We start from the raw sequence: 18226 nt of genomic DNA, 5'->3' as shown, positions 1-18226 counted from the left end.
CCAATGTAGAGATTTGTTGGGATATATGCAATGGGTTGGGGGATCAGTAAGGGCGCAACGGAAGCATGGTGACCCAACCCACATTGGTCCAGAAGAAACTTCATGATATATTTCTCTTAAGAGGCTAGTTATTCTCCAATGTAGAGATTTGTTGGGATATATGCATTTCTCCTAAAGGGGCTGAATGTCCGCCAAGGTGAATATTGTTAGGTATGACTCATATACCATAAATGGGGCAGATGCTGAAGCAGAGCGGAGCCCACGAACGAAGTGGAGCGAAAGGATTTGTCCAGTCGGGGGAGTTTCATTATGTGGGTTGGGGGTGCGGGGGCAACACCCCGCAGTTTGGTACAAGGTTAATTTAAATAATTACATATTGTATTATAGGGTTATGTTTGTAACCTTAGACGAGTCTCTTAGTCTCTAAGATTCTGAATCTTGTATTCTGTACTCTTTTCTGAATATTGAAAAGGAAGTCGCCGCTCTGCTCCCGATGATGTAGACATATTTGCCAAACCTCGTAAATCTCTATGTGTTCTTCTGGATTTGTGTCGATTTCTGTTTTTCTTAACCCTAATTTCTCAACACTTCTAAAAATTACATCTTGTCATGCAAAGGTAAAAATTGGTTTTTACGTAAAAATTCAAGTTCAGATTTAATGAAAAATGTAAATACGAAGGAGCTAAGTGGTACATTTATGTACAGATCTTAATATTTAAAACTGATAAAGTTATAAGAAAAAATATTAATATAACTCTCCGCCGCCATTTAAGTGGACTAATCAGCTAAGAAACACATCCTTAGCTCTATAAATAGTCAGAAAACCCGAATAAATCCTAATTTAAAACTGATAAAGTTATAAGAAAAAATATAAATATAACTCTCCGCCGCCATTTAAGTTGACTAATCAGCTAAGAAACACAACCTGAGCTCTATAAATAGTCAGAAAACCCGAATAAATCCTCCACAACCATTTCTGCTTCCTCTCTTATAATCTTTGATTTATTAATGTCGAAGAGATTCAGATTAATCAGCGAAGAAGAAGAGGAAGAAGACAACATGTCTTCCACCATGTCATTAGACAGCTTCAACATAGCAAACGTTCTCATGCTTCTCTCCAAGAGCCACCGCGCAGCCGCCGGAGATACCTTCACCGCCTTCACCGTCGCTGGCGGCGAGGCGACCGAAGAGAAGGTGTTCGAGTGCAAAACCTGTAGCCGAAAGTTCACGACTTTTCAGGCTTTGGGGGGCCACAGGGCTAGCCACAAGAAGCCGAGGGTGGGCGGCGGCGCCGCCACCTCTGCCGCCGTGCCAGAGAAACCACGAGCGCACGAGTGCTCTATCTGCGGACTTGAGTTCGCGATCGGTCAAGCGCTGGGCGGGCATATGAGGAGACACCGGGCAGTGGGTCAATCCGGGGGGCGGGAGATGGAGAAGGGATCGCCGGAGATTGATTTGAATCAGCCGCCGTTGGAGAGGGGGGAGGAGGAGGAGGAGGAGGTCCGGCGTCTTCCTAAGTTGTTGGGATTCACGTTGACTCCGGCCATGGTTGACTGCTATCCATTGATATATTGAACTGAGGATTTTATTTCTATTCTAATTTTAGGTGTTTGAGAATTATTCATATATATATATATATTATTACGGGTTGGGTTATCTTCTTAGGAGACGAGATTCAACTACTTCAGCATGTAGGTTTGATTCAACCACTTCAACAGTGGGCTTGATACATCATATTATTTTAGATGCTTAGAATACTCAAAAGAGTATATATATATATATATATATATATATTATGTTGTGTAAAGTATATATTCTTTTTTTTTTTCATAATTTTAGAATAAAACTCGTTTGTTCCTAATGCTGTTAATTATTGATTTATTTTTTTAAGATCAATGGATGTTAAATGAAATTAAATATATTTTATTTCAGATAAATAAAATAAAAAAAGCAATATGAAAATTAATTAAAAAAAAATACAAAAGTGATTTTAAATAGCTCCTAATAGGTTAATCCAAAAAGGATTGAATGGTTAGAGATAGTGTGTATGTCTACTAGGTATAATCATTGAATAATAATTGGAATCAAGCGAATTACCAATCTTACATGTAGCAAATACTAAAATAATAATTGATATAGATATTTTTTTTTCTTTCAAGAATGGGTCGGGGGCGTGATGTCCCTAACTCACCCTATTGGCTCAACTCCTGTCAGTTCTAGAGGCAACTCATGCGCCTAAATATTCAAGTACCCCTTCCTTGAGATAACAGTCGTTGGAGGCTGGATTTGAACCCCAGACTAGAGGAGACTTACACCGCTAAAGCGAATGCTCTACCAACTAACCTTGGAACGCGTCACAATAGTAATTTATATAGATAATTAGACATTAATAAAGCATTTCATGGGTTTTTAAATTTTTTTAATTTTCTTGGAAATGAGTCTCTTGGAGAATAATTTTAAACACTACAGATTATCTTGTGGGAATCTCAACTATAAATTTTATTTTTATTAATTAAAAAAGATATTTCAAATCATAGAATAAATTCACAATTAAGTTGAGAGAGTACAATGAACAAGGAATATTCATGGCATCAATTATTACAATTTGTGTTATGACTCAAAATAAAAGGGGATATAAATGAATAAAATAATCTTATGATATAATAAATTATGAGTTGAATCCCATTATTTATAGTGATATATGTGCATGTGATATATCCTAAGAGGAGAAAAAAAAACCTAAGAAAAAAACATTATAACTTTTCTCTTATTATAATTGAAAATCTTTCACCCATTATGCAGAGGATTAATAGCTAATTCAATTATAGCATCGAAAGCTCCTCACAATTGCAAAAGCATCAATGGAGGACTTATTAACTCTAAATTTGTACATTAATAAATCCATCCTAATTATATTTTTTACCTAGATTGAAATAAGACAATAGACATTGATAAGAAATCTTATGAAATCACTAATTACAATAAGTCCTTAACAAACCTTACTTTCATCTTGAGAAAACATATAAGGATGGCATCGTGATATACGAGTCTGAGAGTTTGGGAGAAAAATTAATCAACAAGAGAATTAAATTCTTACATTAAGAAGAGGATGAAATGTAATAAGTCTTATTGGCATAAGAAATTTCGAGAGAGTTTTTGTTAACCAAGCACATAACAAAGTTTAATTAATATTAGTCACTCACTAACAATCAAAAAGCAAAACTAATCATACCTCCTATTATTCATGCCAACATAAATATCACTCCATTAATAGACTATTAATAATTATTAAATGGTCGCCAAACATAGTTAAGACTATTTTAAAAAGTCAGCACCCATTAGAAAGGTTTGTTAAAATCAAAATAAATAAAAAGTTTGCACATGCTATAACAGAGATGTTTGCTAAAGGAGAGTCTACTGAAGAACCTATTAATCAAAATATTACAAAGATAGTATTGATATAGTTTAGTAGGGCATCAAATATTAGTGCATCAAACATATAATTATCTCTTTAGAAGACACATGTTTTTTGATATCGTTCATCCCAAATATTCGTCCTATGAATAATAGAGTCCATCATTCTCTTTCATATTCATATGAAAATTTTATATTTATTTTACTATATTTTCTCATTAAATGGTTTAGATTCATCACATATGCAAAAATAATTTATATACATAACATGCGAAACACTGCTATTTATAAATTTCACACTCATTTAATAATTTTAAAGTACCAAACATATATATATATATATATATATATATATAAAGGGATTGGCCATGGACTATTATACGAGTCTCCAACCACCCTTAATGTGCATAAGAATTTGAGTGCCACATTCTCAAGGCTAACTGTGTCAAGGGGATTCAAACCCCCCGAGTTGAAGGGTTTTATACCGTGAATACCTACTAACAGGTCGGGGTACACAACACGACCAATATATATATATATATATATATATATATATATATATATATCTATGTGTACTATTTGTGTGTGTGACATGACCAAACTATTAAGAAATTGAAAAAAATAAAAATATGGGTTGGAATTTTATCACGAAATTTGATATTAAAGCGAGAATTTGAAAAATGGATGAAAATTGGTGATAAATTTGTAAATAGCAATTTTGAGAGTATTATGGATCTAATTTCCCCAAAATACTTTTAGAAACAATTACTCTCTTATAAATTTAAATTTAAATTTTATTTTAATTCAACACTCAAATCAGTGGCTGAAATAATTTTCCATAATAGCTCCACTTTCCGCTACGCCATCGCCGTCGTCTTTCTCACAAAATCCGCCGGCAATTTTACGGCGATCTAGAGCCTCCGGCGAGGGCTAACCTGAGAGAGGGTTACTCTTCTTCTCTGAAGCATTCACCTTCGTTACCCGCGAGAGAACGAGTACTGGTATAGCGTTCTATCGTTGCTTGCTTCGCTCCGCGATGGTTTTATCTCGCAAAAAGCTTAAGAAGAAGTTTCGGTCCCTTCTAGCCGAATCCCTCGCAGCCCATGAATCCAAGGAACCGCACAAAGATGCTTCGAGCGCGGCAGGAGTTAATCAAGAGTTGCAGATCGTTCGAGAGCTCCTGGTCACCAAATCTCGAAGGCCTAAGCTTCTGAAGCGAGGAAAGAGGGGAAATAAGCAGCCATTACCGGAGGAATTGGAGAATGGAGATGGAAGCTTGGAGGATTGTCAAGGAAGCGTGAAAAATGAGGGTTCCGTTGATTTGAAGGCGAAAGGTGAGGGTAAAAAGAGAAAGAGAGTGGAAGATGGAGGCCAGGAGCTGGACGAGGGTTTCAATAAGGAGGTGCAGAAGTTGGAGAAAAAGAAGAAAGATAGGCAAAAGAGGAAGAAATGGAGAGAAATGAAGCTTGAGAAGAAGGGGAAGGAGCGAGTGGAAGGGCAACAGGAGAAAATTAATGGTGATGAGATTGATAACCTGAATGGTGTGGGCAAAATAGCAGAAGTGGTAGTGCCAATGCAAGTTGATGAGAGGTGAATGTATTTCCAATTACCTTGTTCTTGATGTGTAGCGATTGTTTATTGGTGGGGATATTTTTATGATTTTTCTTTGTCTCACAGTGAAGCAAAGAAAGTATACGTAGGAGGCATTCCATACTATTCTAGTGAGGATGATATAAGAAGTTTTTTTGAGGACTGTGGAACTGTAACTGAGGTGGACTGCATGACTTTCCCTGAAAGTGGAAAGTTTAGAGGGATTGCTATACTTTCTTTCAAGGTTTGTTTGTGCCCTGTCATAGTATATTCTTTGTTAACATCAAAGGTTGTTTTTTTTTTTTTACTTTGACTTTGGCTTCATTATTCACTCCAATATTTGTGTTCCAACACCCAAAATATGGACTGCTGTGTGTATGAATTAGAAGGTTTTAAAGTGCACTTAGGATGGAAAAATTTTTAGGTGCAGACTTCTCACATACGGATTTCGTTGTATTTTGTTTGTATTGGTTGCATCAATACAACCAATACAACCAAAATAAAACGAACTTCGCATGTACGTACTCCACACCTAATAATTGCTCTTTAGATGCGGCACTCTCATTGCCTTTGAAAATTTGTAGCTAAAATTTAGTCTTACTTTTATAGTTTTTAACAAGAAAGATTTGTCATGATGCTAGTTTATTGGTAAAAATGGGATCCCTTTTTGCTAAAAAAAACTCTTTTATTTGAGTTTGCATTATTTTTCAGGCTCTCATTGTGCATTTTGTTTTCGATCTATAAATTTATCTTGGCTACATTTCTTTGTATGATTGTTTTATTAAATGTTGTATAGTTTCCTGTTGAATTTTAATTGTTGTTTATATTGATTCCACCTTTGAATTTTTTTACATATGTGTTAGGATTATTTGATCTGAATATTTATAGCTTATGCTGAATTAAATGTGTGTGTGTGTGTATGTCTATCTTTTTGTTTTCTTGGCCCTATTTTGCTAGATGCATTAAAAAATTTTCTCCTTACAGAAATAACGAGATTTTTTCCTTGAACCTTCATCAATGGCCTAGTATGCCACATGAATATTACTTGCAAGTGATGCTTCAACTTAATCCAATCATTGTCAAAATTTAGGTTTGAAATTAATAATAGATTTGCTATTTGACATTTAAGGATTTTCAATGTGAAGATAAGAGAAATATTAATACAATGATGAGTATAAGAATTAGCATTATTTGCTTTTAAGAAACTAAATGAAAATAGTAAAATTCCAAGGACATTTGCGAATGTTAAAAGTTATTGTATATTAGAAAGGTTAACAATGAAAATGAGGTTAAGATACCGGTGAATGGAAGGTTGGAATATAAAATTGATGAAATGGATAGAGTAATTATTTGAAGATAATTATCAAAGAGGATAAAATAAATGTTGTCGGTGCTTGTGTTCTCCGTGTTGGATTAAAAGGTAGTTTAAAAGTCAATTGTGGGGCAGTTTTTAAATAATTATTGCTTTAAAATGAGAACGAAATGATATTTATTAAGGGTGATTTAAATGGACATATATGTTCTAGTATTATGCGCTATGAAATGAAAGATAAAAAGTGCAATCAACGAAGCTATTATTGATTTTATAGCAGTATATAATCTACTAGTTTTGAGCTCATACTTTAAGAAACCTAAAAAGCACTTAGTTTCTTTTAAAATTGAAGCTAACAAAGCACAAATAGATTTCATTACTTAAAATAAATAGTAGTTATGAATGCATAATTGGAGTATGCAAAAATTTGTGAATGTTAATAATTGCTTTTGTCTTTAGGATAAAGTTGAGGGATTTGAAAGATGAGAATTTTTTACATTAGAAATAAAATCATGCGTGCTTAAAGGCTGACTAGCATTGAAAATTATGAATTGACCGAAGAGTTTCAAATTACATTAGGATTACATTAAAGATTAGTGTGAGTCAATTTCTTAATGTATTAGTTATTTTGATGCTTATAAAAGCTATTTAAAGTGAGTTAGGTGATTTGATATATGCTTTTGGTAGATATGTTTTGATTAATATCTGTTCACAGTAGTGAAAAATTAAGTTTAAAGAATGAATATAAACAATAGTTGGATTTAAATTAGTAGAATAATATTGAGTTTATGTTATGTAATTTTATTAGCATGATACTAATGCTTCTTTGTTAATTTTACTATAAATAAAGTGATACCTATTTATGATATATTTTAAGTTCTTGGATTATTAAATAAAAGATTGGAGATGAGCATAATACTTGTTTTTAGTAGTGATAATTGGTTAAATAGGAAAAGTGTCTAAGGAGTATCATTTGATTAGAAGACATCATATAGACTTAACAATAAATTTTATGAGATTACAATTACACCAACTATGTTGTACGGATCTAAGTTTTGGGTGATAAAAAAGGTCATTGATTGCTAATTAGAAGATGATGGAAGTTATAATTGTTAAAATAGATGTGTGATGATAAAATCTTGAAGATGAAGGCACACTCTCTTTTTAGGTGGTGGATTATGGTAATATGAGGAGACGTTTGTAAACGTGGGTAGTTAGATGGGGCTAGGTTTTGGGTGGATTTATGGGTTGGCTAAGAGGTGTAGGTATCACACTACTAAATCTGTGATGCTTGTAAGTGGATGAGCCCTTGGGATGGCTAGGGGATGCCTTTGCTGAAAGTTAGAGATAAGCTTTAAGGGTTGGTGTTGTGTGGAGAGAGGTATGGAAGACGATAGTAGTGGAAGAATTGTGTTTATTGTGGAGGAGATATCGAGAGACATTGGCATTAGGGTTTTTGTTCTGTATGTGGGGAGAGGAGATGGTGTTTAGCCTTGGGTTGGAGTTGTGGCTTTTTAGAATTGTGAAAATGGTAATTGGTGGTCGCAAGGCCCAGAGAAGTGATAAAACCTAGAGGAATGTAAGGTATGGTCTTTATTTTTTGATTATTTATTTATTTTTTTAATTTTTATTTTTATTTTTATTTTTTGTGTGCCAGGGAGGGGGTGGGCAGTGTGGTTGGGGTTATATAATACAAAAGTAACTTGTCCTCATCAAAGTCTAAGGGTCTTAGTTGGCTTCATGCTTCAATAAGGTATTTCACTCACAAGCAAAGATCATTAATCATTCAAGAACCATCCAAAAATGAGCAGAAAGGGTGTTTATACAAAGATTTAAGCAATATATATCAATTGGTGAGTGGAAAATTCAGTCAAGCTATGAAAGGATGGATGTTCTTGATTGAAGTGGTCGACCAAGGGGTCTTTGAAGGAGATTTGGACTGTTTCCTCCTCATTTATTGCTAGTTTGACATGCCTAAGGCCGACAGTGCTTTGAACGGAAGGTGGAAGATTTGGAGTGTGGATCAACATGATGACTTGGAATCTTAATGCAATACTCTTGTCCATGCTTTGAACATGGGTTTGTGTGGAATTGATGATTGTTTTAGAAAAATAATTGGAGTGACATCTATTGAAGATTAATTTGTTGAAAATAGATTAAGGTTGTTTATATGCACAATAAAGGTAGAAATGTGCTCATTACATGGGTAGATAAAATTATTGTTGATTTAGAAAATAATTTGGGCAGAGGTAAGCTAGCATGATTACGAATTGCTGAAAATGATTTGAGAAAAATAGTTTAATACCCGGGGAAACACTCAAGAAGAATTAATGAGAATTGAAGATTAATAAAGTTGACAACTCAACCCCAAATAGTCGAGACTTGAGAATTGAAGATTAATAAAGGCTATTTCGGCTATTCATCATCATGATCTTATGCTTCTTGGTTTACAATAAGACATTTTTCTTTTATACTTTCACTTGCAATATGCCCAATATTAGTGTTTGTTGGGATGAAATTTTTTTCATACATCAATATTTTGAGTAGTTCATTAGGTTGCATTAAGGTGTCAAGCTATCTTTATGTTTTTTTTATTAGTTGATCAAAAGTATAATATGCTTGCCCGTTTCGATCACCCTTGGTATTTGCTAAACGAAATTATTTGATTTTATTTTTGTGATGGTTCAACTCAACTATTTTATCTTTTGACTAATGGATTGCAAATTTTTATACTTCGTCTCTAGAATATTTATCTTGTAGAGATTCTATGAGACTAATTGACGTATAACTATAACAGCACCACAAAACTTTTGCCTCTCTTACCAAACCAATCTTATGTGACTTTTGCATTCTAGCTAGACCATGACTTGCATTTCTTTTGCGTAAAAATCTTCTTATTGTAACTCTTTTACAAGGATGTTTGCTAGTTTTGTATGATTCATTTATTGTATTGGGCTTGGTATGCTATATGTTATAAGCTTTTGGTGATTCTTCTCCATGAATGATTAGCTGACCCTATCTATTATTTTTTTAGGAGGTTATGTGATTATAAATATGGGCTCTAAGTTATTTAACACCGACACTTTTAAAACTGTGTTGTACTCGTATCGAACATCGACACTTGTCCGATATGTCCCGACACTTCAAAATATATGTTTGAATTTTTTTCAGGCCTGAACATATCTCGGTCATACCTCAACATTGCATCGGACATGAGCTTAGCATGATTTCAAGAAAATGGGACACACGAATTAGAAAATTATATAATTATACCTCATAGTCGAAACAATATCATAACTCGTCATATTGAAGCTCCCCCTAACATTCTTCAAAATCGAGCATTAAATGTGCATCAAATATTTGTTGAAATCGATCATCAATAAATCCTCTTTGTAATCATAAGATTTTTTTAAATTTTAGTAGAAAAACTGGATGAATTTTTTTGAAACATGTTATATCTAACTTTAAAAAAATTAATTTCATTAGCATGAGGTTTAATAATATAAACTAAATTTATGACATTAAATTTTATCCTTGTATAATCTGTATTGTGATGTTTTTAATAATGAATAATGAAAAAATAAATATTTTATGTTAATAATTAGTTAAACATAAAAATATGTCAATAACGTCTTATATCCTATTTTTTTCAATTATGTCGTGCCCCTGTATTGTGTTATGTCCTCATATCGTGTCGTGCCCATGTCCCTGTATCCGTGTCAGTGCTTCATAGGCTCTGAGGCATGTAAAAGTCAATTCGTTTACTTTTGAATTATAATTTTCCTCATTGCTTGTATTTTGGTTTGATGCATTTTTTTAGCATGGTACAATCATAGGATCATAAATATGTGCTCTAAAGAATGTAAAAGGCATTTTATTTGATTTTAAATTGTACAGTTTTCCTGGTTACTTGTATATTGGTTTGATGTGGTTCTTTCTCATTTCTAGAAGTTTTGTTTATTATTTTTTTTCGGAGGGTGTTTTATTAAGTTATCCACTTCTGTTAATTTAAGGATTGGATTGCTGGTTGACAGCTTCTTTTCCTTGTGATATTTTCTAATTAGTGAGCTTGAGTGATTGAATATTTTCAAATTTGGTAGTCTTTTTTTTAATATTTGTTGCGTGAATTTACTATTGAACACTTGATTTTTTTATGATCCTACACTTTTGTTAAGTTCTTTATAGAAGATCATTAAATTATCATTTGGATGAATTTTTGCACATTTTGTTTTCCTTAAAAAAAAAAATATTCTTTTAAATGGATAATCTGTAAACTGTGAATTGTAACTTTATGTGCATGATTTTTCATGCATTACATCATATAATCATATGGTCCTTGAGACTGCTTGTGTCAGATTTGGGATCGAAGCATATGGTTGTGCTATCATGTTTTTTAGAAGTAGAACGTCATAATTAGATCAATAGAAAAAAACAAACAAGAACATAATACATTTACAATGAAATCAAATAAGATATGATTCCAGATGATGTATGATGTTCAAAATTGTATCTTATATTCGATGGGATGTACAATTAAGAAATTCTCTAATCTGATTGTTAACTTGGAAGATTTTCTTAAATATTACAATTTGTTTGATTTCAAAGAGTTGAATATATAAAAAACAGGAGATTTATATACATAGCAACTAAAATTATTAAATTTATATATCTCGCACCCGAAGGTTATCAATTTTTTATATAATACGTAGAAATTAAAATAAAATAAAAAATAACACCACACATTAAATTTCCGAACATCATCTTCTCTACCGTGCATGAAAGCTGCCTCCCCTCCCTGTTTCCCACCTCTCCCAGCTTGCAGCTGAGGCAGCTTTCATCTCTCCTCTTCTCTTTGTCATAGGAGCCAGACATTATAATTGTGTTTTTTAGAAGAATTCTCTATGTGACTGTTTGTCTATATGCTTTATGCCATCTTCTTTATAAAAACAACAAAAGATATCCTTCTTAACATTTATTATTGCCTAGGTCATAGCAGAGGTGCTAGAGGCCCTATATTAAAAAATTAGAGAAGGTTTGTCATAATCACAATCATAACTAATTTGGAAGGGATTTGATTACCTTTTGTTTTCTGATTTAATTTGCTAATTCTTCAAAGGAAGCCGTTTTTTTATCTCAATATCTCTTTGATATTAAGTAATGTAATGTTTTTTGTTTAAGTTCATTTCAATTTTAGAAATTCATATATTATAATTTTAATTTTAATCCAAAACCCTATTTAACCTATTTCACCCAATTCACGCTTCCGATCTCTCCTCTTCGCTCGATTTAGCCCCTTGAGCCCTAGCTCCCGCGATCGGCTGCACCAAAGCCAATCGATCGGGGCAATGACCGTCGAGTCCGCCTCCTCTTCTGCATCTCTTCCCTCACACGCGACATTCCTCTTTCCTCACACGTGGCATTCCACTGCCATTCGCGCACGCGGCTGGTCTCTTCGACTTCTACTCGACCGAGCGGCCCTCCATCTGCGAAGTTTCACCTGGCCGGCTCTTCCTTTGCCCTCGGCTGCATTTCCTCTTGCCTTAAATCCTTCTCCTTCTCTCCCTTTACCTGATTTGCTTACCAAGGAGGCTGGTAGGTGGTTGTCTCCTTATCTTCTTTGCCTAAAAATAGCCCCTTTAGTTCTCTATGGGGTTGTTGAAAATTTCTGGAGAAAAAGGAGACTGGCTTTGGGGTGATGTTGAAGGGGAAATTATTGCATACAGACACCGCATGCATCTCTGCATGCGGTGTCCGTTCGTATGTATTAATTCTTGATCACAGTGATCTATGGTCAGAATATATTTCAGTTTTGTTTTTTAAATTTTAGGTGGGGCCCACCGAAATACATCCGGACCGTAGATCATGTGATGTACGGTCCGGATCCGTATGGAATAATTTCTCGTTATTTCTTTGGCATTTTTTTAAAAAATGATTAATCAACTGTTGAAGAGGCTGCATTTTTTGCTGTTCGAAAGACTGTTTTCCTTCTTCTTTACTTTGGGAGGTCTTAGGGAAGAAAACTCTGCTAACATCTTATCCAAAATTTGATTTTCGTGTGTTGGAGTGTGGAGCATCCGTTGGTGGTTGTTTCTCGAAGCTTTTAGGAGGAAGGTTTCTGTAGGAGGTGTTTTCTTGAATCTGTCTTACAGTTTTGCTTTGAGTCTACCTAAGGGATTTGTTGGTTGCTACTTATTGAAGCTTTTAGGAAGAGGATTTCTTTGGAAGACATTTTATTGGATCTGACTTACTTTTTTTTGCTTTAAGTCGACATTAATAGGTATTTATCTTCCTTCCTCTGATTTGCAACGTTTCAGATGACATCTAAAAAATACTTCTTTGCTCTTTAAAAGCATGCGAAAGCAAAATTTAGGTATGTTTTGAGATTTAAGCATGGATATTTGCTAGAATCAATAAAAGTGAAGCATAATATGAATATTCTTCTCCTTTTTCTGCTAAAATATGCATAATAGACGAAATTTTAGAACATTCTAATGGTTGCTATTAGATGATGACCGCCTATTTGAAACACATGCTAAACGAAATGTTGGCTCGAGATTTAATTCTTAAGTTTTTTTTTAATTATTATTATCCCTGTTCAAATACATGTTGGAAGTTGTTTCGATACTTTGGAATGCTAGTTTTAAACACCTATCTATGCTTCTCTGTTTCCTGTTGCCTGTCCCCGATCGAAGTGTATGTATACTGGATGTAAATTTTGGGGAATCTGATTCTTAGTGACTTGGTTTTGGCTCTTTGAAGTTGGATCCTTGCTGCAAATATTCTCAGTTTTCTTTTGGCCCATTTAAAGGTTCATGCTGAAAATCTTCTATGTTTTGGCCCATTCGGTGGAGTCTGGTTCAGCTTCTTCCTGGTGGTTTGGCTTAACCTTTATGTTGAGTTTAGCTTTTGCCTTTCGATAGTTCAATCTGACCCTCTTATCTTGGGGCTTGGTTTAGCCTCTATGCTACTTGGTTTTTGTCCTCCTTGCTGCCCCTTGTTCGAATACATGCTGGAAATCATTTTTATGGCTTGAAAAATATGTTTGGGACTCGGTTTTTGTCCTCCTTGCTGCCCCTTATTCGAATACTTGCTGGAAATCATTTTTATGGCTTGAAAAATATGTTTGGGACTCGATCTTGCCTCTTTTTGCTGCCCCTCTGCATGAAATACATATACATGTCATTCATTTTATCTTAGGGACTTCGAAGAGCTTGTTTTGGGGCTGGGTTGTTCTCTTTTTTGTTCCTACCCGTGAGCCTCTATGATATTTCTTGTCCTTACCCGCGGGCTTAAATATTGTGGTGGCTGCTCTCTTGCTGCCCTTATTCGTAAGTTTGGGTTGGGTTTCAATTGGCTTTCTCTTTAGCCTTATTCATGGGTTTATTGTGTGTTGGCTTTCTCCTTTTTGGCCTTACTCGAGAACCTACTGTTGGGATTTACTTTTTTTTGCTGTTTTTGCCTGTGGGCTTGATGTAAGGTTTGGCCACCCCCCTTTCTTTTGGCTTTACCCGTGAGCCTCTGCCCTCTTTCTTTTCTCTACTTGTGAGCATGTTGAAGGTTTATTTGGGCTTTGTTTGTCTTCCTTAATGTATCTAGCTGTAAGCATTTCTTTATTCCTGAAATTGGTATTATTTCTATGCAAGTCTGAAAAGCTTTTAATGAGGATTGGAATTGAAGGGCTTTGATAATGACATGATTTTTGGAAGTATAGAAAGATGCTCTCTATGAATTGTTCTCCTATATTTTATGAAATGTAAAAGGCTCTTGGAGCTTCATTTTGGGATTAATATCAAATTGGATTCATAAAGGATTTGAAAGATTATAAAATTGTCATTCATTAAAAGAGTTTTTGGAAGTTCGATGATAAGGTTTGGATAACATAAATGCTACATTCGAGTTCAGGCTTGGGTGTTTGAGCTTAAATATTGTGATGGCTTTCTCCTTAGCCCCCACCCGTAAGCTTGAGGGTGGTGGTTTTCTTCTTGTTGCCTTGGCCGTAAGTCTTGCTTTGTGCTTACTTCCCTTTGTAGCCTCCCTCCTGTTACCCTTACCTATGGGCACAGTCTTTGCATTAATTTTGGGTCCGTTTCAACCTGATCGAAACGAAATTTGGGAAAGGATACCTTTCTTAGGTTGATCCATTTACAATGTGAGAAAATGATATCCTTTTTGGATTGATTCAAGGATCATGAGCCCTCATTTTCAGGTCTTTTCATTATAAGTTTTGAGGGCTAATTCACCCTTCGACTTTCTCAATCTTTTGGGTAAATCTTTTCCTCCGCTCTCTCATCCCCATTTTTTGTTCTTTTTTTTCTTGCTTCTTGGTTCGGTTTTCTAATGCTTATGTCTGATGCATAAGTGCTTATGTATAGTGTTTTGCTATATGTGAAACCATCAAGCAAGATCGCAAGTAGGTCGGGTTTTGTTTTGGGCTCAGGGCGATGATGACAAATGCACGCTGGTGGTAGAGCAGAATGATATCTCATTCTACAACATCAGGACTCAATTCTGAACCTGATGAAATGTAGGATGAAAGTATCATTCACCGACATAAGACTAGAGGAGGACCCATACTTTCTTAGGCTGTTGGTAGTCCTAGGCTCGATGACGTGATCGGCTTGTGGACAACTATTTATTTTTCAAAATTAATAAAACTAATTGATAAGGATAGATACAATATTTATAAAAATATTTTCATTATAAAAATCAAAATTAAAATAATTTTCCTTTTGAATGCTTGAAATACATATGCATGTTAAAAATTAAATTTTAAAGATGTGTCACAAATTGGGTTGTCCACTTGTTGATTACCAATCCTGGGCTAAGGAATACCCTCTTAAGTTAGGTTCAGTAGGACATCCTTTTAGTAAAGTGTCGGGTTTTACACATCCGGGTGTCCGAGTAGCCTTCGATGACCCTCGAGTACAAATATATATTTGAGCCTAGCCTTGACCCGAGTGCTTGCGGTCCCCTCTTTTTGGATTTTTTTCGTATGTTTTCTTGGAATTTTGGACAAAACACTCCTGGTCTTTTCTTCAGAATTTTCCCGAGATTTTTTATTATTATTTGTCAATTTTTCTGAATCTTTCGTCGTGGATTTATTCATCGTTTTTCTCAAAGTTTCCAAACAACATTTTTTATACAGTGAATAATAGCTAGTTTAAAGGAGCAGTAGACTTCTCAAATTTACAGGTGTGATTTACCTTGTAGCATTTTTATTTATTTATTTCTCAACACGTTATACTGCTCTTTCTAGCACGTTATACTGCTCTTTCTAGCACGTTATACTGTTCTTTCAGCATGCTATACCGTCTTTTCTTTCTACTGTACACTATATTGTTCTTTTCTTTTATACTGCATACTTAGTTACTTTGATATATATTATGCCTTAGTTTAGGAAAACCTAGTGGTTGTATAGGATTAACATTAAACCTAGAGGTGCTACTACGAAAAGCTTGGAGCGAACAATGTGGGCAACACGACGAGGAGCAACTTCAAGAAGGATCTACAACATCAAAACACATCACATAAACACTTTCCTTAGTTTAAATAACAACCTATAGGGCTTCGAGGTGGTTTGCCTAGTGCAGCGTAAACCCTCACATATCATCTTTTAGGCTTTTGCGTAATCCTGTTGTGCAATTATAAGTCCTAACACTTAGGATTTCGAGGTTACCGTACGGTACTATGTAAATCCTCCTATCTTTTTAGGCTATTTGTACGACCAAACATCGTGCAAATATAAGTCCTAAATTCTAAATAAGTGGCAGGATTCAATATTAAATAACATCATTTCAAAGATATAAAACCAAATCATAGGGTAGTTGGAAGGTCATCGGGGTTCTCCTTGAATCTGTGATATCCCCTACTTTTCATTCGTTTGGATTCTATAAAACAATTATTCTATAAAACAATTGTTCCTATTTTGAGTTACTCCCACTAGATTTTTCTATGTCCAATCTTGGAAACCTAAACTTTGAAATCTGGAATGTAAAACCACTGATCTTAATTGAGAGTTTTCTTAGGTGACCTCGGTCATTTAGGATGTAATTAACTATAGGGGTTTGACTTTATAGGGAACATGAAATCCAGGTAAAATAAACTCTATTTAATCTTTATATTAGGTAGGGGAAATTGTTGACAAATAAAATAGTTTAGCAGACCAAACGACTGTCATGTATTTCTTAGTTTATTTGATTGAGTCTCATCCTCAAGTCTTGTGTTTATCTTTCAAGATAGATACAAGATTTGAGATTTGAGGTATAGTGCTTTAAACTAAGTGCTCTTTCATTTAAACTATGAAAAATATGGGGTCAGTTTAATGTCATATTTTTCTAAACTTAAATATATATGTAAATTTAAAATTATACATTTTGCAAACTAGGGGGCAACTCACTTCTTAACTAAAAAATAGTGCCGACAAATTCATGCCAGGCTTAAAGTTGATTAAAAATGATTGATTTGAAAAACTAACTCATAATTTATTGATTCAAGTTTGAAACAACTCAAAAGGTAGGAAGCGTTTTGAGCTCTTTAAAAAACTAACTCATAATTTATTGATTCAAGTTTGAAACGACTCAAAAGCTAGTACAAGTTCAAAATTGTCAACTCTAATGGTGGCGAAGAATCGTTATAGTACAAGTTCAAAATAATTTTGATTATCCTATTTCGAACACACGTAGCATTTGCACAACAAAATTTGTTCAATAAGAAAGATAGGAAGGTGCAAAGTTCTTATTTTCTTTTTGACCAATGGCATCACTAGCTGAGGACATGGGTCGTCAATTATTACCTCTTTTCTAAGTTGTTAGAATTAAGTCACGAGATCTGTTCTTCATATGTGTCATCGGTAGCCCTTGACCTACACAATGCCTATCTCTACTAACTAGACCTCTAGGTTTTACTTCTGTGAAGTTATGTTAACAGTTTTAGATAATTTTCAAGTAATTAGGAGCATATTTTTAGATAGTTTTCAAATTCTTGTTCTCAGAGATTCCTGCTTAGTGGGATAAAGACTTATGTTAAAAAAGGCAGAGGCAGCCTAGAAATACTTGGCATATTATATAAAAAATGATTTTTAGAATTAAATGAAAATACGGCACTCAATAGGACCCAATGGAGAAAAAAAATTCGTGTAACCGACCCCACTTAGTGGGATAAAAGCTTGTTGTTGTTGTTGTTGTTGTTTTGTAGATCCCTGCTTAGCTTTCATTTCAGAAGCGTAATTACAGCTTCTACAATCACATTCTCTTTTGTGTGCGGATAGTTTGATGCCCTACTGAATTGCTGTTTTGTTTCCAACATCAATGAAACTTGTTTTGATTTATATTTTTGTAAAGCATAATATTTTACATTACTTCTTCTCTTTGCAAAAACAAACAGTTTTAAGCAAAAATTTAGGCTTAATTGTTTTTCCTGATATTGCTAATTAACTGTAACAACCTTTTTCAGACAGATGGTGCCGCCAGAAGGGCTTTAGCTTTAGATGGCTCTGATATGTAAGAAAACTCCCAATCAAACCCAACTGCCTCCAAACATTCATTTCTTTTATCAAGAACAAATAAAATCTGTGCTTTTAAATTTAGGGGAGGCTTTTTTCTAAAGATTCAGCCTTACAAAGCGAGCCGCAACCCAAAATCCGATTTTGCGCCGGAGATTATTGATGGATACAACCGCGTCTATGTTGGGAATTTGGCTTGGGACATAACAGAGGATGACCTGAAGCAATTCTTCTCAGATTGTAAGATCTCATCAATCAGATTCGGTACAGACAAGGAGACCGGCGACTTCAAAGGCTATGCTCACATCGAATTCGCCGACTCCGTCTCCCTCACCATCGCATTGAAGCTTGATCAGAAGTTGGTGTGCGGCCGGCCGGTCAAAGTGCGATGTGCCGTGCCGAGGAAGAGC

At 34.6% G+C, this 18226-nt stretch overlaps 2 protein-coding genes across 2 annotated transcripts; both read left to right on the top strand.

Moving 5' to 3' along the window:
* Positions 1–977: 977 nt before the first annotated feature.
* Positions 978–1601, top strand: LOC110022976 (zinc finger protein ZAT12-like). The gene has a single exon (XM_020722152.1). It carries the CDS (start codon positions 1009–1011, stop codon positions 1573–1575), a length of 567 nt encoding a protein of 188 aa, XP_020577811.1. The 5' UTR covers positions 978–1008; the 3' UTR covers positions 1576–1601.
* A 2634-nt stretch (positions 1602–4235) lies between these two features.
* LOC110022895 (nucleolin 2) lies at positions 4236–18219 on the top strand (the record flags this gene model as incomplete). The annotated part of the gene is given in 4 exon segments (XM_020722046.1): positions 4236–5004; positions 5092–5248; positions 17768–17814; positions 17902–18219. Coding segments are annotated over 4 exon segments (1076 nt in total), but the record flags the coding sequence as incomplete, so codon positions are not given.
* Positions 18220–18226: the final 7 nt, after the last annotated feature.

This window comes from Phalaenopsis equestris, unplaced genomic scaffold (genome assembly GCF_001263595.1).
Source record: "Phalaenopsis equestris unplaced genomic scaffold, ASM126359v1 Scaffold000203, whole genome shotgun sequence".
Taxonomy (NCBI): Eukaryota; Viridiplantae; Streptophyta; class Magnoliopsida; order Asparagales; family Orchidaceae; genus Phalaenopsis; species Phalaenopsis equestris.
This window is presented reverse-complemented; position numbering and strand designations above follow the sequence as displayed.

Coding starts and splice junctions, on each gene's coding strand:
- LOC110022976 (XM_020722152.1), top strand. CDS start 1,009: ATGTCGAAGAGATTCAGATTAATCAGCGAAGAAGAAGAGGAAGAAGAC.